This window comes from Apus apus, chromosome 1, assembly GCF_020740795.1.
Source record: "Apus apus isolate bApuApu2 chromosome 1, bApuApu2.pri.cur, whole genome shotgun sequence".
In the NCBI taxonomy this organism is placed as follows: domain Eukaryota; kingdom Metazoa; phylum Chordata; class Aves; order Apodiformes; family Apodidae; genus Apus; species Apus apus.
Window position 1 is genome coordinate 155,414,342 of NC_067282.1, and position 23,747 is coordinate 155,438,088.

General features: G+C 46.2%; 1 protein-coding gene across 1 annotated transcript; it reads right to left on the reverse strand.

The window, feature by feature from the left end:
* Nucleotides 1-201: 201 nt before the first annotated feature.
* On the reverse strand, nt 202-15,458 carry EMP1 (epithelial membrane protein 1). Its single transcript, XM_051608320.1, has 5 exons — nt 15,291-15,458; nt 3,939-4,054; nt 2,787-2,889; nt 2,536-2,676; nt 202-1,939 (listed from the first exon to the last, which is right to left on the reverse strand). The coding sequence occupies exons 2-5, from the start codon at nt 4,014-4,016 to the stop codon at nt 1,776-1,778; spliced, it is 486 nt and encodes a 161-aa protein (XP_051464280.1). The 5' UTR covers nt 4,017-4,054; nt 15,291-15,458; the 3' UTR covers nt 202-1,775.
* Nucleotides 15,459-23,747: the final 8,289 nt, after the last annotated feature.

Genomic DNA, 23,747 nt, shown 5'->3' on the forward strand with positions numbered 1-23,747 from the left:
AGAGATTCGTGGAAGACTCTCTCCCATGGGAAGGACCCCATGGGGAGGTAGGTGAGGATTGTAAGAAATCCTTCTTCCTGAGGAGGAAAGAAGCAGCAAGAACCACCAGACTGGACTGACTAAACCCCATCCCCTGTCCCCCTGTGCTGGGGGGAAGGAGGGAGAGAAATGGGGAACAAAAAAAACACTAAAGCATAACTCTTTATAATAAAGGGACTCAGATTTTATTTTTATACCCTCAAAGTTAAAAATATGCATTTCAAAATATTTACAATGACTATATATGAAATAACCTTTGTTAATGAAACAGCAACATACAGTACTAGAATATAACCACCAAAATTACAAAGTCTACTTAAGAAAATGTAACAGAAAGAAAGAGAAAGAGAGAGAGAGGTAAGTAGCATCCATTCACAATCTGCACCTGCATGGTTTTTCATATTCTCTGCCTTTTAGTTGTGGATGGAGTCAGAGGATGTTTTGACCTCTTGTCCCTTATAAATGCTACTTGTGACTGCAATTCTTCAATTTGACAGAAATGTTCAGGTTGCAGTAGTACCAATGTCTTACTTTCCCATGCCAACCTTTTACATGGGGACCTTATATTACAGAGTAGACTCAAAATCTCTCAGGAACCCTGGGAGGTAGGTATAGTTTTATGAAAGAATTTGGCACCAGATTAAGTGCCTGGCCTAAAGTTGTGCAGCAAGGAGCAGAACTCATATGTTCTGCCTCATCATTCCAAATATCTCAACAGGGAACACATTTCCTCTGCTCACCAGTATTATTTGCCTTTGAGATTAGCTGTGTCACAAGGTGGGGCTCTCAATTAATACCATGTCTTGGGTGACAATGTGGGAAAATCAAAACCCTGCCTAGAGATGAGGACTTGTCTCTATAAATATCTGTGATATTATGGTGCTATTATCATGTTCTGAAGCTGAAGAGAGTATTTTATTGTAGACACACAACCAGATTATTCCCTCCCTGCATGTGCATCATTGAGCAACTGCATCCTCTGTAATTAGGAACCCCTGTGTATCTTCATCCCCACATTTTCTCTTCCTCTATCTCTCTCTCTGTCCCTCCATCATACACACCTGGATATTTGCCCTTCCTACCTGAATCATATTCAACCATGGGAATGTCAAATAGTAAACAGAACAGCAACAAAAATTGCTGCCTTATTTCTATAGTAGTTATATTAATATTTTTAATATTAATTTAGTCTGATTTCTATTGGGTTGCTTCTCAATTTCATGTCTTTAACTTCCACATATGTGCATATATATATATATATATATATAAAATGTAACAAAAGGCCCATCCCATTTGTCTGAATGGACAAAAAAAGGAGTCAGAAGTCTCACTGCCCAACCCAGAAGGCACACCGAAAGGTAAGTGAGAAGGGCTCTAGGAAGGGAAAAAGACTTAGCCCTTGTTTTTCTGGTGCTCTTCAATCATCACTGCTGAGCTTGAAGCTATGTGAAGGTATGACATAACTTTGCAGAAAAGGAGAACAAGATGTCTGGGTCACCTGTAGATTTCTGGTGCAACAGCCCCAGGAGCTGCTAGATCAGTTGGAGCTGTTTCTCCCTGTCTTTGATGAAGGAGCTTCTTAGTATTCTAGCTTTGTTAGTGATTTTTCTGTGGTGGTGGCAGTGGTGATCATGATGGGTGTTTCCATCTTTTTCTATTGGCCCAACAGTTCTCTCAACAGAGCAATTCTTCCCCATTCCCAGTAGTCAACCCTCTCCCCTGGACACCCATCAGCCTTATTTTTTCCTAAGAACAAGGTAGAGGATGCCAATGATGAAACTGAAGCAAAAGCAGATCCAGGCTAATATGAAGCAGTAGCCGTGGTGAGTAGTTGTGGACATGGGTATCTTGCCTGTGAAACGAGCTGTGTAAATGGAGACTCCAATCAGAATGCACATCCCTGTGGGAAGAAAGGTGAAAAGAGAGTTGAAGAACACACAGAAACCAGCACTGCTGCAGGACTTCTAAAGTACCATTGTCCCCTGAGATAGTAATACATGACTTGTGCCTTATGAGAGGGGGGCTGCTGCCCATTAGGCTCATTCACAGAGTATTTCTCTTGCAGACATGATGCCACAAGGCACTTGGGGCTTGTATAGTGGGTGCCGTGGGGAATAGACCTTTGTTGGAACACAATCAGAAATAAGATTTGTTGACAGTTTCGTGCTGCGTGTTGAATCCCATGAGCAGAAGCTGTCTAACTGTTTGTTCCCATGTCCCCCAAAATACTTGAATCCTTTCTGCTGTCTTTCAGAGGTATTTTGCAAAACCTGCTGGTATTTTCTAATGAAAAATCTGGAAATATTTTAATTATATGCAGTGAAAAAAACAAACTTTCCAGTTCCTCAGTGCTTTGTCTTCTAAAAAAAAATGGGCCACTTGAAACTTTTAGCTGCCTGACAACTCCTAATGGCCATATGAGGCAGACATGTGGCTATTTGCACTTGTAGAGGCAGCAGGACACGTGCAGAGCCACCACCAGGCGTGCATACTTACAGCAAACCAGCATGATGGCTCCAGTGATGTAGAAACGTTTGCCTTTCTCCAGAGTGAACAGCTGGACAATGAACATGACAAGCGCGATGACGGAGAAAATGATCGAGAGGATCATAAAGGCTTGCACGGCTTTAAGGGAAGCTGTGAACACACAGGGAATAGATTTGAGAAGGTCAGGACTCAGTCTCAGTATTATTGTGCACAAACGTCCTGTAATCTATTGCCACCATGAAAATGCAGATGTAACTTACCCTCATCATCACTCTTGACGAACAGCTCCACGCAGGTGTTGTTGCACAATAGCCAAAGTCCTGATGAGGCCGTTCCAAAGCTGGACGAGCCCACCATCCAAACCTGAAACAGGGTGAAAGAAAGAGTCATGTCATGGTGGGGGCTGCCTTGCTCTTCTGGCTGCTTGTCAGACTAAAACCGTAAGGAAGCAACAGCAGTTCTACTGCCACAAGACAGAGAGCTGAAAAAGTATGGGCAGCAGATGAACAGCCAGAGTGAGTGGGAGATGATGTAGGCTTCTTAAACCCAGAGGCATTTGGTCCAGGCAAAACACTGGAGAAGTTTGTTCCCATGATGGAGGGGAAATAATCACAGAATCACTTAGGTTGGAAAAGAGCAGGAAGATCATTGTGTCCCACTGTAAACCTTAACAGTGTGAAGTCCGACTAAACCATGTCCCTAAGTGTCACAGCTACATGATACAAAGGTGGCTAAACTTGACATTATTTAACCTTGAAACACACCAAACCCTTGTGCTACAGGTCAATAAATCAGCCAGCTCCCCTCTTAAATGTGGCTGCATAGGAAAGTTACTCCTGAGTTACTGAGCTAATTCAGAAGAGTGAATCATGGTATGATACAAACTAATTCTGAAGCTGGTGTCCCAAAAAGGGAAAGCTCCTGATTTGTCTGTTGAATAGATCAGAAAATCAAGTTAAAGAAACTGAAATTGCTCCGACCATCCTCTCCCTCTCCCTGTCCCAGGCAGCAAGAGGGCACACCGAGGCAAGCAAACTACCCAGGAGTCTGTGAGGGTACCCCAAAATCCACCCCAGTGGGGTGGGGGGGGCACAGGGATACCCCAGCTGTGCCACACCCTGTACCTTCAGGGATGGTGACTCAATCACTTCTCTGGGCAGCCTGTTTCACTGCCTGACAACCTTTTAAATGAAGAACTATTTTCTAATATCCATTTTAAACCTCCCCTGGAACAACTTGAGGCCATATCCTCTTGTTCTATTGCTTGTTACTTTAGAGAAGAGACCAACACCCACCTCCCTCACCTAGAGACCTGAGCACCCCCCTACCTGTCCCTCTGCCAGCCACACAAAGGGCGAGCTACTGCTGTGGAAGGCAACAACCATGTTACATCTAGGGTGGTCTCTACTTACATTGGAAATGGTGGCAACAAAGAGCATGATGACAGTGGCGATGTGAACCACAAAGATACCAGCCAGCAGCACCAACATCTTGGGTCTCTTGCAGATGGTGTCACTGATACAAAGAACTGTGGAGAACAAGAACAGAAGGAGGTGAAGGGAAGGGCTGAATGAAAGAATAGCATTACTGTAATCTTTATTTACATGCAAGAAAACAGGTTGATCTAAAATCAATTTTGGAAGCATGTAGTCACAAAGAAAACATCTCTAAAACCTTTGTCAAAATCTGAAAGGCAGTTGCTCAAGAGGTTAAAGAAAGCCTGGAAGTAAAGGAACCAGTTTGGGAGGAGATGTAGAGCAGGGGTAGTCGGCTTGGGGGCATTTTAAAAATAGCCTGAGTATATACACATGTTGCTTAAATTGGTGTGTGGTTATGTACAGTAAAAATGACGTACTCCAGGCCTACAATCCAGGAAGAGGAGTTTTTGCCCACAGGATTCACAGAGGTCTGGAAAGATTTTTCTCTCCCTGTTCTCCCTTTCACTCAAGTGGCACAGCCTTCTCCAGCTGGTCTGGGACATGGAGAGGCAGACTGTGTGTTCCTGGGTGCATGAGGTGTTGAGCAGCATTGAAGAGTGGACTGAGGGGCAACCCCTACTCAAAGGCCCACTCCATTACATGAAGAGGAGAATAACCAGAACAGAAACATCACTGAGATGTTCAGGGGCAGAGGAAAATGCTTAGGTTTGCAATGAAAACTGCCTGTTTCCCTTCTAAAATTTGAGGCATGCAGATCACTGCAAATTACTGCAATAAGATTATCTTGTAATGCAAACTCCTCTTTGGTTTGTTTTGGGTTTCTTTTTCTTTTGCCTCTGTACTCTACAAGCTTTTACTTTTTGTAAAATTCCATGTCATTCATGAAGGAAAGGGAATGTGCTTTAGATAGCTCTCATGACACTGCTCATCAAGGCTGCTGACTTCTTCCAAAACCATGAAATATAAGAGAAAAAAATCTAAGCTGCAAGAGCGAGTGCAGACAACTCATACAAAGTGAGTGAGCATATTTTCCCTCCTTCCAGGCATTTCTTAGTAACAGTCAGAGAAATCATGCAGAAGAATTTACTCTGTCCACTCTGTGGCCAGTGAAAGACTGATTCCTAGAAAGTTCCGCAGAGCTGTGTTGCTCTTTCCCTTTTGTAGTGCTAGTGTGAAGAGCTGTTATCAAGCATGTGATTAAAGTTGGCTGTCAAGTTATTTTGGTCCAGGTGACTCAGGTAAGGTTTGATGCTGTCACCATTTGTCCAGGGTGTGGTAACATTGTCATGGAACAACGCAATTATACTTTATTATGTCTTTCATACAAACTGTAACAAAAGGCTTTGTAAAGTCCCACAAATATGTTTCGGTTTTTTTACTCAATGACTCCACCTTCTCCACTCCTGTCTTTTCTCTCATTGTGGTGCAGCATGGGAGTGTATTTCTGTAAAATGCTGCAGCTATTTCTTGCATTGCTTTGGATACAGTTTTCCAAACCACAGAAGACAGGCAGGCTTCTCCATCAGTGGCTCTTTGTCCAGTTCAACATTAGCTGATAACCAGGAGGAATTCCTTGATTTCAGGATCTCAAGGAACCAGCACTGTTAGGTCACTCCTCCCACCCAACTGAGGCTGCTCCTTAGAAGGACAGATCAGGTCCTATCTCCTCAACAAGAACTTATCCCAGTCACCTGGGAGAACTTTCTGAAGCTGTTTAGCCCCGGCTTATTGAACATGTGCTGGGCTTGCTTGTCTGCTTTGGGATGTCCTAGCAAATTTCTCATGCTCTATGGCTTGATTTGTCTAGATGGCCTGGTCACTGTGGCCTTCTTTTGTCACAGCACCTCCTGTAGTAATGATCTTCTGGAGAAAGTACAGCTTTCTTACGAGTTATTCCCTGATTGTAGTGATAGTCATTTATGACTTCAGCACTGCTAAAATCCAGGTTCTCAATACAACATGCAGGCTACCACATGAACATACCTGACCTAAGCATTAAACCTCTTCTTTCCATTGATTGCAAAAGGAATGAGGGTTTCAAAATACTGGATAGCAACAGATATGGAAACTGAGACTATACTGTTGTTGCCATGACTAAGTCTTCTGCCTTCAGCAGGTGCCTTGAATAGACCCTCCAAGTCACATCTTCCCATCCCTTTGACTATTTGTCATCCTTTTTCTGATTACCTTGGTTATTGCACAAACTGTAATGAGTGCTCTTGTAACGATAGCGTATCAGTGTGCATGCACCAAATTGTGCCAAATTTGCCTGCTCTAAAATTTGCCTTTTTGGAACAGTGGCTACACTTTTTTCTTTCTTAGATGGACATATTTCTCTATGGTCTCTTTAAAAACTAATTCAGCAGGTTTTTTGCCCATTATTTTGCTTCAAAAAAGCCTTGTACTTGAAAGACTAAAAAGCTACTTTCATGACAGCCCAAAGGACTAGAACAGTCCTTTTAAATGCATCTTCTGTTTGCATTCAGAAATGAAAATGAAGGATAAATTTTACTTTTCAATGTAAAAAAACCAACAAAACACACACAAACCCCAAACAAAGAGCAGCAAATAAGACCACTCACATGCAGAACTTCAACCAGTGCACTAAGAAAACCCTCAAATCCTTTATTCCCTTTGCTTTTCCTGCCCCATTCTCGCACTGCTTGAGAGCCCTGTTAGTTCAGGTGCTTTCATTGCACCTGCTTCCTGAGAACGTCAGAACTTCTCCCTGAATACACATGCTATCAAATGCAAACTCCCCTGGGGATACGTGCTCACCAACTTAGTTTTGATTCTTTGTCACTTAAAGCAAAAGCCTCCCTCTCTATTCATTCTCCTTCCCCTTCCTTCATCTCTCACTGCCTTTTAAATAAAACACTAGAGAATAAGCCTAAAGAAGCAGCAGGTGAATGAATGGCATTGAAATAGGAGTCATCTTTGTCTCTGATTATATGGCACAGACTTTTCCTCCTATTAGATGGAGAAGCTGGTGGAGCACTGGTGACTGATACACTCTTTCCATTCGTTAAGCCTGAGACATTTTTCTCCGCTACAGGGTGGGGTCACATTGCTGGAGCAATAGGACACAGTAGCATGCAAATGCCTTTGCTTCCATTCCCCTACCTAAACTGCAGCTGAATTTGGAGCTCCTCAGGCTCTTCTTGGGCTGTGAGTCAGTCTTAACCTTCCTAGAGCTGCCAGTTTTTTCCACTGACTCACACCACAGCTCGCAAAACCACAACTATTTAACCCTGCAAGTGTTCAGGACATTCTATCAGTTATAGGACTGCTTCTCAGGAACTAGTCAAGCAATCAGATTGTGAATCCTGCATTGAGCCTCCTGGTGCATCTTCCAGAGGAGAGACTCCAGCTAAGCCAAGAAAAACTGAGCTGAGACATGAGACTAGAATGACTACTGAGGCAGGATAGGCTGGTGGGGAAGGAGTGAAGGTCATGCACCTGCTGATCAGCTGTCATGACTCAAGAGAAGATCTTGCACTGATGACAGCGCACGGAGTTTCCTTTCCTGGGATGACAGATGAGAAGAAATAACAAGCCACACCAACAGTAACCATGAATAACAATCACCATAGCAGCCTTCAGCACAAAAAAACCTACAGATCTGCATGACCGACTCTTATCTGTGCAGAGACTATTTCTCTGACCAGGCAGGAGTACAGGTACTGGGGAATAACATATAGTTCTGTTGCGCCCTACTTCAAGTTCAAGCACTATCCATTAAAAACTAAGAGAAATTCTTCTCACATAGGCAAACTGTAGCCACTCCTATCACCCCTCTGTCTACTTAAGTGTTTTGAATCCTTCTATCTGGAGAGCAATCTGAAGAAGTGAGCCCTTGCCCTTGGTTTGCTGCTTTGCAAAGCAACAGGAAGGAATGCAAAGTGCCACTTGGAGATATGACAAAAACTGACGGTAGAGTTCCTCAAATAGAGGGAGTAGGTGACTCAAGAGGATAAACCAGATTAGGTAGTGGTCTTTTGCTTCTGTCAGAAAGTGCACTGCAGTGAAAGGAGTAGAGGGAAAGTGTGCAGGATGTTTCTGCAGAAATGATCAGGTTGTTTGGGGTGAAAAATCAGAGCACTCTCAACTGAATCTGAAATAAGTCAGATCTCAAGTGTTCCTAAGGGATGTAATACATCTGACTTCCATTCCCATTTTTCTCTCTGAACTGAGGTTCCTGCTCAGGACTGCCTCTCCCAGTGTGAGTTGGTGAGGAGTACTCTGAGGGATGCTGGCTGGGGGAAGAACTCAGCCAATAACCTGCAGCAGCCTATAGTGTCCAGGAGTAGAGGACATCTACACTGCACCACCTGTGAGCACCATAGTGACCTCTGACTAGTCTAAAACTCAGTTTTTCAGCTAAAGTTGCTTGAGTTTGTTACATTCTGTTTCTCAGCAAGGGAAAGATGGCATTTCAGGGAAAAAGCAAATGCTTTTTCTAGAATATCAACAAAAATCTCCATAGATTGAAAGCAACTGAGAAGACAGAAATTCTGCCTTTCCCAGCTCCCACCACAGAAACTAAGGTTCACAGTAGTAAGTCACACCAGTAGTCTGCCTCACCCAGTCTCTGATGGTGGCAGTAGGGGGTCCAATACTTAAGAGGAAACACGTGATTCTGGCCACTATCTGAGGTGGCACAGAGTCACACTAGGAATACAGACAGTTTGAATCAGGGCCAAGGCCACTTGAAAAGAAAAGGGAAAACTGGAGAGGGCAGGACAGAAAAGAAAATATATTTGATACTGTTTGAGACAGCCACAAACTGCCACCTGTCACTGATGCACTTCTTGGTGCCAAGGCAACATACAAACAGCAATGCTGCTGTGATGTTACCAGCAAAGGAAACTGTGGGGTGGGATAAAACCTTCTGCAGAATTTGTAGCTCTGCCTTTTGACTGAGCTGAGGCCCTGACTGCATCTTAGCCCTGCTATAACTGCACGCCTTGTCTTTGCATGCAACATGAGCATGAGTCGACACCATGCCCAGGGTCATTTGGCAGGATGCAAAAACATGAATATTTCTGTAATATTCTGTAATATTCTGGTGGCATGGTGACTCTGGACCCACCACATCATTACTAGAAAGCCCATGACAACTTCAAACAGCCACAGGAAAGGATCTTCCTGCTTTCACCCTTTGTTTTGTTTCATGCTTCAGATCCAGCTGAATTCAGAGTCCTTGCTGACTCCAGACTTTTATAAACCGCTGTAAGTCGGCACCGCTGTTGACAACCTGATTTGGACAGACCGGCCAAGTCAGATTTACAAGTCAGATGCTTTTTATAGACATGTGGATGAGTAGGCTGGTGCCTCTGGAAAGATATTTCACAGATGTGGGAAAAGGGTTGGGGCAGGAGGTGTACATGGCCACCTTTGGAGCTTCTGGTTTATGGCAGCAAGAAGATTTTGTGCATGGATGGGTGGTGGCTGTGGTGACCTCATGGCATACAGTGAGGCTGTAAAAGTAGCAGATGAATGTCAAACAAAAGGAAAGAATAGAGCAGCCTGAGGGGCTACAACTGAAAATAAGTTTAAGTAAATGGAAGATTTTGTCTGGTTCTTCGGAAGCTTTTCCTAACAGTATGGTCTCCAAGGAATCAGGGGGAGTTGCCTTCCCAGGGGACCGGTAAAGACTCAGATGTGAATAATTTCTTGTGGGACCAGACAAAGTCCTCAGGAATCCACCCTTGGTAATGAACCTTCACTTGCTGAGAAACAGGGGGAGTCACAAAAGATGGCACACAAGAGTTTTCCAGCACTCATGTTTGTGACTCATCTGAGAGTGGGGAAATACGGAGCTCCTAGGGCAGACACTGAGAAATAGGCATTTTCTCCAGAAGGAACCACCCTGGAGCTCTGAGCCATGTGACAACATCAACAGAAACTCCAGAGCTGGCTTGGTAGTAGGAAGGGGAAGAGACAGCTGCCTGGGGGCTGGCAGGCAGCCAGCAGCCGCTGCTGGAGGAAAATACTGTCACTCCAGAAGTGCCAAGGAAGGGCTGGGACTGATGGACAGTAAGAGGGAGGGGTGGGGAAGGGGACCTCAGAGCTAACAGGAGCACAGAAGTCTCTGGAGGTGTGATGGGGGAGCACCTTCACCCCTCAGCGCCGTGGATGGTCCCTGAGTGGGTTAATCAGACAGGGGAGGTGCTGGGACTGGCAGGGTTTCAGATAAGATGCCAAGATACACGAGAAACATTTGTGGGAGGACCGCTGGTCTGGGCGATGACGCGGTGTGCGTAGGGGTGTGCAGCTGCAGCTCTGCGCAGCTCCCGCTATGAATGGGAACGTGTCTGTGGATTCCCTGCCAGCAGGGCTGAGCCACATGCCCCAGCCGGTGTCTGTCGTGGTGCGTGCATGTGCGTGGCCTCCTTCTGGGTGCACCTCTCTGTGTGAGCAACTTGGACACTGTCGGGGCCCAGGTGGGAGAAACCACCTGACAACTCTGGCAGGAAAAGTTCAGGTTACACTGTGGTGTGAGCAAAAGTGCACAGTACATTTCTGGTGGGACCTCCTGCTTTTCCTCCTTGCAACTGCCTTTAGATAGAGGTGGAAGATCTGTAGAGCCCACATCAGCTGTGCTTTTGGCTGCGTTTTTAAATTAAAACTAAGTCTCTGATTTACATAGACAGTTTCATAAAGATCTTCCTTTTTTTTTTTTTTCAAGGGAGGGTAACTCTGGAAAAGAAGTGGCTCCTTATCAGATAGCATCCCTCTCTCTCAAGACTGCTAAACCTCTGAACATGCCAGTACAGCCTATGAGACACTGAGGTCAATGTGACTTAGGCATCTAAAGAGCCTGAGCTTTTTGGATCATTCTGCCTCCAGGGTGTCCTTGTTCCTGCAAGCCAGCTTGGAAAACACTGTGCAGGATAAAATTGCGAAATTGTGTGGTAACTGCTTCTTTCAACCCATAGTGCATGAGTGGCTGACTGCAGGGAGCAGGAGTGTGAGTATAAAGCAGAACCAAGAGGATGCTGTGCAGCCTGGAGTTTGTCGGTGCTTTGTGCGGGGTGAGGTATAGGTAATTGTGAGGTAAAATGCTCTATCTGGCTTTGAGAGGGCTTCTTAACACCAGTAATTAGTATGGGCTGGCAGAACAATATAAAGGTCTTTCTAGCTCATGTTATGTGTGGAAATGGCTGTCAGGAACTTCCCTTGTTGGGACACACCATGTTGGACTGGCTGCAACCACTGGAGGCCAGCTAGCAGGCAGGTTGGCTCAGTTGCCTGAGCTGGCACAACCAGCAGCTGTGCTAGAGCCCAGCTTTCCTTCAGCAGTGATCCGCGTTCCCAAAGCTGGTCTTCAGTAACCCCCTGACCAGCCTGCTATAGCTCTGAGCATTTTTCAGTTCTCCCCTCTTGCTCCCGTATCTCTCACGGTCCTACCCAGAGACTTGCTGGGGCCAATAGGGGAGATGTCTCTCAGGAATGAGAAGAATGTGGATGTTGGACCCAGTTATGGCTTCCACAACTCTCCTCCTTAAGCAGACTCTGCCCTGTGAGGGCAAAAGGACAGCAAAGGCTCTCACCCCGGATTTCCTCTAATCCAAATATATTGCCAGGTTTCCACACATCATAAGAGCTAAGCCTTCAGCATGAGTCACTGCTCACCCACCCTCAGCCACTGCAATGCTCTTAGTTCATTGTATTCCTTTGCATAGCTGGGGTTGACCTAGCCCAGGGCCTGCCCTTGCGCTCTCTCCTCATGGGTGTCTCCCCATGCCTGCAGCACAGACTGGCTTTCATACGAGAAAGGGGATAGATGTTAATTATGAGCTTTGTGCACTGGTCATTCCCTTGTATAACATAGGTTCAGGAGCTGAGTTATCCTAACCTGTCCCTCCCTGCTATGACAAGGCATGGGCTACGTTTGGTCTCACTCAGAGAAGAGCCTCTCTATCCTTCTGCCCTGCTGCAAACAGTTCAGGAGGAGGGGGTTGTGTAGAGCTGCAGATTTGGCCAGGGTTTCTTTTGTTCATTGTCCAGATGTTTTAACTCAGGAGGTACTTCCAAAAGTCTCCCAGTGGGGTTTGAAAAAATCAGGCTCTAGACTGCAGCCCCCACTTGTGCTGCTTTGCTTCCCTCCCTGCAGTGTAATTACAGAAAGCAGTTCAAGAAAGGAGGCACTCTAGATTTCCTTCTGGGCACTCTATATGGGGATCTGCTGCTGGACCCTGTGTCATCTCTTGGGATGTCTGGGTGTGGACTGGCTCTGACAAGAGGTTTTATATAGTCACCTTTGAGCTGGTGCCTTTATTCAGGACTAGTATTACAGCACTGTGGCTAGCAGTTAGTTATCAGTTCTGGCAGGGGCTGTCAAAAGACAAGGGCCAAGGAGAAGAGCCTCCTTTTCTGTGCATGTTGCTTTGTCTCAGCAGAAAAGACCCATGAAGTACTAAGCATTCATCTTCAGATGAGGAAATAGGAAAACTCCTTCCTTGCCCTCCCTTTTGGAGGTGTAAAAGAGCACTCCTGGGTCTCTGTCCCCTTGAAGGAAGGGTAAAGAAATATCAACTTTTAGTCCTTTTTCTTTTTTTTCTTTCTTTTTTTTTTTTTTTAAGAACAGGAGGAAAGAAAAAAATGAGTGCTATGCCCTGCAGCCTGCCGTGTGTTGTGTTGGGTGACAGTGGTGTCACCTCCTGATCGAAGGGCACAGGAGCCCATTGAGGTAAAATGGATTTAGTGGTGCTGTTTCTTGCCTTGTGGGGCACTTGAGTATCCGAGAGCAAATCCCAGCCTGGCATCAGGTGCCTTCCTCTTCACCATCAGGTGTAGCACTCAGTGAAGAGAGCACTCATCCAGCAGCTGAAGAGAACTGAGGGGTGAGCAAGTGGAAATGTGCCATGGGCTGGGTGCCACGGCTGCTGCATAGGGCTGATGGGGCTTGTGAAGCCCTGTGGGAGGAGGCAGGGCTGTACTCTGCCACCTCTTCTGCTTTTGCTCTGAGGAAACTCAAGCAGGCACAGGCTGACTGCCATGTGCCAGCTTTGCAGCTGGGAGGCTGTTGAATAAAGAGCAGCAAATCTCCCCCATCTCATTACAAAGAAGGCCCCGAGGAGGGTCTTTAACCAAAAAACACCAGCTATTATCAGCAGATCTCCCAGAACTGTTTCAAAATACAATCTCTGTTCCACCCCAGGCCACCAAACAGTAATTCCTGCATGCACTTGCACTGCTCACACACTGCAAAACTCAAAGACCACCGGCTAGGCCAGCAGGGCTGGTTTGCCCAGCCTGGTGCGCTCTGTCCTCAGCAGAGTACTGGGAAGCACTAGTAACCCAGCAGCTCTGAGGCACCCTTTCCAAAACTGAGTGTGTTGCTCCACCAGATCCCAGGCCCTTTCTCCGTTAATGTGCGCTTGGGTGTGGCTCGACTCCATCTCTCTCAGATGGCACGTGCCCGGTGGAGATGCCCAGCTCTCACCAGCTCTCACACCAGGCTGGCCTGGATGAATAGCTCAGACTGTGACACATGTTTGAATGGTTAGTCATAGCTGGGGGTGGGGGGGTTCCACTGGAGCCTTTTGGGAGGAAATCCTTAGGTGGGTGTGTAGAGCGTTGCATGAAGGAGCTGCATTTCAGTATGTGCTTCCAGGCACTGCAATGTTAGTAAGATACCTCAGGTTTGATCCTTTTCCTATGCTCATCCCCAAGGGAGCAAATAGAAATAAGCTGCCTTTAAGCCTGCACTCTCTCAGTGCACAGAGTCCCCAGGTTTGGCAGCTGTGTGAGGTGGGCTGGGTGGAGGCATTCCACTTAGACCCCTGTTATCATAGGAACAATTGCTAATGGGCTCCAACTTTTCAAACTCCTCATGCCCATCTCCCTCTTTTATGTTTGCTCAGAAAAGAATCTCACTCTGTCCAGAAATGTCAAGTGGGCAGTTCCTGGGCAAAGCTGCTCTCAGACATGCCTTGAGGAATTCAAAGCTTTTGCGTGAAAGTTGCTCTGTGGCCACAGCATTTATTTATTTAGTTAGTTTTCTGCAAACTGATTTCATTGTTCATCATGGTAAATGACAACTTCTGAAAACATATTCTACCCAGACTGATTGCTGACTGCCCTGGAAATGCTCGCTGCCTCAGTCAGCTTCCCTACCACTCAAACACACCTATGTCTCAGGCAGGAGGCACCCTGCACGATTGAGCCACAAGCTATAGGTCCAGAGAGGACCTCAGAATTCACAAAAACCATCCTTCTGCCACAAGGGTAAGGTCAGTTCAGCTTCTTGGCCATTCATATAATAACTGTCCACAGCACCAGCCTGAACCCCAGCCATTCCCAGCCAGCATAGGCTAAATACTGTTTTAGCCTGTTTCAGACCCATGAAACTGTGCAGGGGCGGGCTGGGTTCCTGTGACAGGAACCAAAGCCTGATGCCAACAAACTGGTTTTGCTGCACTCCCTTTCTCAGACCTCAAAAATAGTTCAGGGGTTTGACCACTGGGTACAAACCACAGCAGATGGATGAAGTGAGATAACTGGTGAAGGAGAGGAGGGGGACGTTGCCTGAAAAAAGGCAGGTGAATAGGGAAAATGGCCAGTCTCTGCTGTCCTACACTTCCCATCAGCACCTCCCCTCACCACACCCCACCCTGCAGCCCATGCTGCTCTTAGCAATTCCACTGGCTCCCCCATTTCTCCCCTCAGTGGTCCCCACTCCAGAGTCTGTGCTGCCGAGGAAGGTGCTGCATGCATTTGCTTAAGAACTGAGGGTTGGCAGACCCTGAGGAGCTGGGAGCCCAGCAGAAAAAGAGACTCCTCCCCGTTGTACCCCAACGCCTGCACATTTGGGGCCTCTCAGACTTCACTTGGAACAATTGCTGCTGTTTTAAATTAAAGCTTGGCAAACTACCGGTGGAAGGGAGAGAGACAGGCAGAAAAATACAAGTGAGAGCCAGAAACGCTGAACCAGCAAGCCCTAATTTTGAGCAGGCATTTTCCCACGTTTGTAAACAATGCTGCTCCAAAAGTGTGAGGCTGCTCCTGTGCCCGGGCTGTCCCAAGTTGGGCGCCCTGTGCCTAAGCTGCATGTGCCCTGGAGGTGAAAATAACATCGCTGCTGCCAGTGCTCTACGGTGGCAACCGGGGCACCTTGCAGTGCTGCTTTGCCCTGTGTCACAGCTGGATTTCAAAGCAAAAGCTGGAAGGTTAAGGTGCGACCTGTAGCCAGCTCGAGTGCCAAGTTGAAGAGAAGTGGCAGAGCAGAGGAGAAAAGCAAGCTGGAGCTGCTGAGCGAGGGGAGCAGCCTCCAGTGAGGGAGGAAAGGTGCTGAGGATTTTCAAGAGCTGCTCTTACCGTGTGGGCTGGGACAGGTCCTGGCACCTGTGGGAGCAGGAGCGTGTTGTGGTGCGCTGCTGGTGTCCTGAAGCACGGAGCTGTAGTGAAGGGGAGTGACCTGGTGGCGGTTTAAGTTTCCTCGGGTGGTGCGGGAGGGTGGTGTCTTTCCACTCTGTTTTAGAGGAGTTACTATGAATCAGTCTGCCTTGAAAGAGAGGGAGCAGGGGGAAAAAAAAATAAAAAATAAAAAGAGCTACGCCCTGCTTTGTTGGCAGGGAGTCAAGAGTCGCTGGGAGGAAACCAGCGATTCAAAGAAATCTGTTCGGGGCTGCATCTGACTCAGTGTGCAGTACAGAGACCGCAGCCTGGAAAAACGACTGACGCTGATCCAGCTGAGTAATAGAGGCCCACAACAGCATCTGTTTATAAAACTGAACTTCTGGTTGTCATAAAAAAACCCCAACAAAACAAAACCAAAAACAATACAAAAAAACCCACACCACCAAAAAACAACAGTATAGTTACAACTGTAGCAACGGGACTTCAGCAATACAATCACTCAAACAAACAAAGAGCCGGTTGGCAGGGGCACGGGGAGCCCGGGTGAGTCACCGCAGCCCTGGCTGTGCTGCGCAGAGAGACATCGCCGGGGCTGGGGGAATGCAAGTCAGATCTAGGGGGTTGGCATGGGCAAGACTTTTGGGAATATTACCAAGGAGCAGAGGTCCTCAAAATGCAGCTCTGGCCCAGTGGTGACTCTGGACCAAGTTGGCCAGATGGTGGTGGTTTGCTTCCACAGAGAGAGAGTAGGCAAGGAAGATGAAATAAGGATTTGTGATTCACAGTTTTCTGAGGTCAGCATTTCTTGTTGTCTTAAAGACTTCTAAACATAGATCCTTTATATTTGCAGAGAATCGGCTGGTGTAGTTGTCTCGTGGATGCTACAAGCAAGACTGAGTGGGGATGTGCTTGAGATGGTGGGTGAAGGGGGAAGAAGTTTGTCAGAAAGCATCTGGATTAAAACGTGATCCATATTGTGATAAGAGTTGGTCATCTGCTACTGCAAGGAATCAAGCCTGCCTTTGCAGAGGCCCAGAAAGAGACAAGCAGATACTGATAAATTACTTGGCAAAGGCCTTTACCACTTAAATGAAGAGGGCACTGGATTGCCTTTATTTGCCTTTAAAGGCAAAGCTGCTCTTCTTTGGAGTCTACAAAAATTAAAAACACCTTTCTATTTTTCATATTTTTCTTTCTCTCTGGTGTTACTGATATGTGTCTGCTGTAATTTTAAACTCTAGCAATGTGCTTGAAAACAGAGCTATGGATAAAACAGCAGCAAAGATGACACGTATGGTGGGATGTTACATTGTGCCCAGACAATCCCATGGGAATTCCACCACTGATGGAAAATAAAGACAGGGTTTTGTTCCTCAAGGATAGAATAAGCCTGTATTTAATACATATGGGCTAGGATGTGCTTCTTGGATATACATATATATATATGAATACGATATCCAAGGAAAACAAAATATATTTGCCCATCTTGCGTTTGCACTGAGCTGCACTATTTTCCGTTCCTTGTTCCCCCAGCAGAGTTTGTTGGAGTGAGAGATGCTCAGCTCCACACAATATACTGGAGCTCACAGTCCCAAAGCAGACTATGGGGACCAGAGTTCAGCAGTGGTGGGGCATCCTCTGCCCCAGATCTGTTCACAAGTGACTGCCCACCCGACAGAGGACAGCTGCCTGCACACTCATGGAATTGCTTTTCTGAGACCCAGCAGCCAAAGCATCTGCATCTAAAATGCATTCATATGGGGCAACAACAGTGGAAGCCCCCTAAAAAGCTGGGTATGAAGTGACCCGTGACTGGCAAAGCATTATTTGTCCAGAGAGAGCAAACTTGTTCTGTGCAAATTGCTTGCTAGCCTGGGAGGCCATGTCAGACAGTGGCCAACATCAGAGGCTTCTTAGGGCAGCCGTGGGGTTCTGCAGTGTCAGCTTGCCCACAGGGGTGTTGCTTCTCAGCTCTCCATCTGGAATGGTTGGTGCCCAGCCAGCAGAGGAAAGAAAAGCAACCAGACAGGCCACATAGGCTTTGACTGTGGCCCTGGAGGAGCACTGGTACCCTGTCATCAATTGGCTTCATCCCTGTTGCTGTACCTGTCAAGCCAGGTACGAGAGGGTGAAACAGTGAGTGTCAAGAGAACAAAAGTGCAGATTGCTGCTCCTGTTTGGGAGCAATGCTGCATGTGGGCAAGTGAAGACACCCTCCTCATGTCAGGGTACAATCAGATCAGGGAGAGCTCAGGGTAGAATTGAGAGAATTTCCTACCAATAGCTAAAGGTAGGAGAACATTTCAAGATTTGTCATGTTTTCTGCAGCCGTTTGTCTGTGGATGAAGCACTAGCTCAATAAGCCTTGATGTGTGTGTGACAGAGAACCAGCTGTATCCACCCTTCTAGAGAAGAAGCTGGTCTTTCCCCATGCCTCTGGCAACTTCTTCCTTTAGGGTGTGTGGTTTTCACAAGGCAGGTTGCAATAGAAAACCCATGACGTGAAGTCTCATCATAGGATCAAAATTCTAAAGCAAACTGCCAGTTTGACATAGTAAGTTTGTATTGCCTAAGATCCCCAAATCACAGTCCATGGTGTCCTTTGACCTAAGCACCACTTATTCCACAGGCTTTTCTGAATGCCTACAGCTGACTAATAGGAGATGGTCAGGACAAAACCATGAGAATTTAAGCTGTGGGAATCAGGATTGGCACTTCCACAGGCAATGAGAGAATGAAGCTTTCTCATGTGTGCCATGCCTTTGCTGAAGCTCTTCTCGAGCAAACAGCTTGCAGCTGCTCTACGTCTGCTTGTTCTGCCATGTCCCACACATTTGCAGACATCACTACTGTGTGTGAACAGTAGCCCTTGGTGTAACAAGATGAACATCCACCGTGACACAAGACAAACACAAAGCTTTTGCAAGCCTAGATCAAAGAAGGAATGAATGATAAGGACTGGTAGGTGGAATGTAGAGTTAGGGGTGGAGAGAATTCAGAACAGATTGTTTCTAGAGAGGGGGATGCCAGGGAAAATAGGCCGTGGTCTCTCTGCCCTTTCTTCACATGCCAGAATCTATCTTTGGGAGAGGTCTATAGCTGAGTTCTCATGCTCTCTGGGATGTTTTTTAAGGACAAATTCAACAGGAACTCAACATATACTATTTAGATATCCTTCTACACTTGCAAACACATTGCATTTTAAGCCCAGCCCAGTTTAAACACCATGTCTTTCTACCTGAAGACACTTAAACCCTTTCTTCTCTCTTATATGTGCTATTTACTCTCTGCAACATCCTGCTGGCTGCCTGCAGGACAAGTGGAAATATGCTCCATGCTGTTTGCTACCTCTCCACTTGTCTTAACATGGAGAAGGCGGGGCTGAGCCTGAGCCAACGTGGGTTTAAAAAAATAGAAACCAACAAGTTTCATACTGCTCTGTAGTGGTGTAACTGATGTGTTTGTGTGTGTATCCTGGGGTTATCCATGTGATACAGTAATTTGCAGAGACATATGATACATCGCAGAGCCATGTGATAAACTGCATTTGTCACGCATGACCCTACAGGGCTTGAGATGCAAAACATTCATCCATTGGGGAGGAAAGGGCGATGGCTCCTTTATTTATAGCTGCACTCAGTTCTGAGGAAGCATATATTGGTAGTCACACCTTTACGGTTTTGGCAATTTCTCTGATGTGTCTTGACATGTGCCTGTCCCCCCAAGGACTGCTAGACTTCCAGTACTTAGGGAAGCTGACTTTACAAGCTCAGTGGTACAAGAACAGAGTCAATTGCAGTCAACACTGAAGGAATGTAACTCGCCTGTGCGCAGTCTGGGTTTTGTTTGGGTTTTGCTGGTTTTGGTGGCAAAGATGATCCAAGTACTGTGGTAAACTGTATGAAGAACAAAACCTACAGAAACATCTACAAAATATTTTTCCAAAATCACTAAGGACTGCCAGACTGATTGATCTTTTGAAAGTAAGTGATGGGTAGGTTAAAAATGCCCTGGGTTTATAGTATTTGTGTAGAATGGTTTGTTACAAAGCTTTAACAGGCAAGAACTGCACTAGTTCCCTCCAGGACTTGAGCATTATGAGTGGGTTCTGTGCAAGAATGCATTCCCTGCATCCCATCTACCACATCTGGGAAGTCCCAAAACTTTTCTTTTGTCTTAACAGGAATAAAAAATGAATATGTGAAATATGGAGATCATTCCTACCATAATTTGCATAGTCATTAGAACTTAGTTTCGTCCTACCATGTGAAAAGGACTGTACACTTGGTTCTTATGTTGGAAATGGAGATGAGGATGGATTATGAATCCTCTGTGCAGTGGGTGGACTGACACCTCACACTGTCTTAGGGTACTGATATTCACATTGTGGTCTCTGCAACCCAGACTGGGTAAGTGACAATCTGATTGTAACTGGCTAAAGGGTTTGGACTAGTTCTCAGGGGGTCAGTTTGCCCAGAAGCGCCCTGTGCTGTTGGGTGGGCTACATGTGATCCTCAGGTTAAGGTTCTAAACTGGAGGAGGAAGCATGAGCTGGCTGCTGCTGGGAATGGAGACCTGAATCTAGGAAAACAATACTTTCTTCCATGCTCTGGAGCAAAAGAAGGTGTGGTGAGATGAGAGCCATCTGAAATGAGGTGGTCTTCACTTGTTTTTATGAGAGTGGGGGAACTGCTCTCCCCATCTCATTTTTTCTTACTTCAACCTCTACCTCAATCTCAGTCTGTCACCTTTTTTTTTTCCTTTTTTTTTTTTTCTTTTTCTTTTTTTTTTTTTTCCCCAATGAAAACAGCCCAGCTGAAGACATTTGCTTGTAATGTGCAAATGGTACCTCTGCCCTGGCAGACCCATCTGAGCTGTCACTTTTCCCAAGAACCTCTCCCATTCCACATCAAAGAGGTGGTGGCTGGTGGTATTCTCCACCTGCACATGAAGGCCTCTCTCATCCATTCTGGCAAACAAAGAGGTGTTTTTTTAATTGGTTTCTCCTGCTCATGGCTCATTTCTGCCTCTGCCTTCTGTAGCTGCTGTATTGTGCAGTACACACTACTGAGTGCTTAACTAGCAAGTTTTACCATGTTCATGGGGAAAAAAGAAATCATGCAAGCACAAAGAAATGGCATGAGCTGACAGTGCCTTATTGTTCTGCTTTCATTCAGAGCTGACAGAATGAATTAGCCACATGCCTGTCCTGTGTCCTAGGCTGTAACTGTGCCATTGGCTGTAGGAACAGATTTTGGTTAAGAAAGGAAGGCAAGGGCAGGTGCTGCTCATGCTGTGGTTGAGGTTTGATAACGGGACATTTTTCTGTTTACCTGCTGCTCCCAAGGGCTGTTTAGACTTGTTAATTATACTTAAGGGTTGCTGGACTTTCCTCTTAGAGCAGATGTTAGTGTCTTGAGAAAGTTGTAGGATCTCCTTCAGCCAGGGGTAAGGTTTAAAGAGTACATGAAGGCTAACTGTACTTGCTTCTCACTCTCTGCAGTATCTTGCTTTTTGTTTTTTTCTAATCTCAGATGTATTTATTTGAGTAACACTGTAGTGTCACAGGTGCTACATGTATGCAGAAAGGGAGATTGCCAGCCTAGGAAAATAAATGGCAGAGACTGCAGGGCACCTGGCCTGTGAACAAACCAAGCAGGCAGATCACTTACTCAGCTGAACTGAAAGAGAAGCCCAGGGAAGGCTTGCTGGGGGGGCAGTGGTACCTGTACTAGTCTCCCAGTGATGGGGGAGGGTTGGTGGGAGGGGAAAAACACCAGGCTTTGTGCATAGTAAGGATGGGAGGAGGAGGAAAACAGGGAAGCACAGCTGAGATGGAAAGACAGGCTGGGCATTGACAGGGTCAGGGCAGGACAGAAAGGGCTGGACGCCAAGGGTGATGCAGCCAATAAGGAAAGCACCTTCAAGCTCCAAGTCCTTGAGCAAAGTGCAGAGGGCTGGCAGGAGGCTGGGGAGTTCTCCCCCTCCTCTTGCTGTTGCATGGCAGAAGGGAGGGGAAAATCTCTAGCTTGGCTTTTTCATTCCCTGGCAATGAGGGAAACGATTCTTGTGCCTGCAGAGGCATGGTTCCCTTCTGAAAGAGGAAACATCTACACGTGTCACGCTATGGGCCAGCTTCCGAGTTTATTTGCAACAGCACAGAACTGGAACAACTGGCACTGGCTTCATGGCAGTCTTTCCGATTTTGAATCAGGGATTGAAGCAGTGCTTCCATGTCAAGAAACTGGTGGTAAAGAGAGAATTTGTGAGGAGGAAAACCTCTCACCTCAGCAGAGACTGAGTGTTGAACTAAGCTCTCCTTCCTTGCTCCCTGCTCCCCTACTTCTTGCCGGTTGTCCACTGGTCTTATGAGAGGGAACATAAATTATGCTTTGCTTCCCACTGTACACACATGCTCCTTATGCATTCCCAAACACAAAAATTTTCATTACTCCATTTCTTCTCCTTTTGTAATTTACAGTCACCACTTTCGTGGCTCCCTTGTGTTTGAGGCAGGATATGGGCAGGAAATAATAACACAAGATTCAAACTGGAAGAATGCAAACCTATTATCTGGGGGAAAATAAACCCAAAGTTAGCTATTCAGAGGGCGGGAGCCTTTGGAACTTGCAAGAGAAATAAATCTGGAAGCAACCTAAAAGGGACTGCAGAACAGAGAGCTGGAGAAGAGCTTGCAATGTGATATAGCACTTAGTGGGGGAGAAGGCACTCAGTGTAATTTAGAGCTCTTCAAATGCTGATATCCCTCTCAAATCCACAAATCTCAGAGCCATATTTCACACCTGAAGAGGCCCTATCAGTGGTAGTGACAGCAGAAGCTGAAGGTTCTCATTGCTGAGATGGTTTGCCTCAAATCCTATGGCAAAGGATTGCTCTAGTGTAGTCCCAGCAGTGCTTGTGCTGTGAGACCAAGGAATTGCCTGGCTCTGTGGTACCTTCGTACTAGTCAGAGGCATCATCTCCTGGTGCAGCTCCATGCTGGGAGTGTGGGGAAAGAGATGAACTAGAAAAGCAGGGGGAGATAGGGTGCATTCACCACATTGCCTGGTTCTGAGGATTATTAGATAGCACCAAGAATTAAAAGCCTGGGCTTTTTGACTTCAAGTGTGCTTATAAAGTGTGATGCTTTGTGAGGATAGAACAAAAATCAGCAAAATTTCTCAATGGCACAAAATGATTGCTTGAATTCCACTGGTGCATCTGGACACCACCATCTCTGTGAGATATATGATCAACCAGACAAAAAATGAAACTGAAAGAATTGAAGCAAAGGACATGGCAGACTGGTGAAGAGTAATCCCAGACAAAGAAATACTTAGGAGGTTGTGGTTATTTGAGGGGAGTTTTTGAACCTTAGACTGAAGTTTAAGAGTAACCCCAAAGCTGTAGGTACTGCCTTGCTAAGAGCAAATGTTACGTCTCCTGTGATATGCAAAAGTGTGTGTCTACTTTGTAATACTGGTCCAAATTGGACTAGGGAGAGAAACTGAGCAAAATGAGGCACAGGCTGAATAACCTGCAACAATAGCTTTGTCGTGGCTAGATTCAATACGGATTATGAGCTCAACAGTTCAAGCTGAAACACAGAGGAGCATGGGGCACCACCACCTTCATCACTTTCAGAAGAACAGGGCAAGAGACTCTGAGCGCAGGGTCTGATCGTCTTCACAGTGCTGTGTGTGTGTTGGGGTGAGCAATGTGCAGGCAGGGTGACAGGCCCCTCAACATCCCGTTCCTATTATTGTGGCCAAAGAGGCAGCAAGCCATGTGTTAGAAGCCACGTGTTAGGAACTCCTATGTAGTACTTGAATTACAACTCTTATTAGCTGGTTATGCTCCTTAAGTTGTAATGTTTTCTACAGGTGAGGAGGAAAGAGGCTGTTCTACCTCTTGTACCACCTGCAGAGCAGCTATTCCCACCAGGCATCACCAGCAGCTCCATCTGGCTGGCTGTGGGGTCCTTTTCTCTGTAAGAAAAATATTCAAGGTGGAGGGGAAGAAAAGTACTGATCTCCTTTGAACCCTCTAATTTTCATGGCAAAGATGGACTCTGTGTGACCCAGAAGCAGTGGTGCAGCTGGGCAGAGCAGTTCTGATCAGGCAGTGAAAGCTTGTGGGCTGCGCTGCTGCTTGTGGAGGTTCCTTGTGCTGCCTTGCATCTGCTTGTTCCAGTCACCCTCATGGCTCAATGTAGAGGCAACATCCATGCCATGGGCCAAAGAGTTGGTGTGATGGAGCTCTGAAAGTTAAAAGAGACCTCTGCATGTCACAGCTACCAAAATAAGTGATTGCAGAGTTGAAGCAATGTGAAAACAGCAATGAAAAATGGAAGCTGCAAAGTCTTTGGTAGCTGACATGCATCTCCATCTCTCAGAGGGATTTTACTGCTGCCTC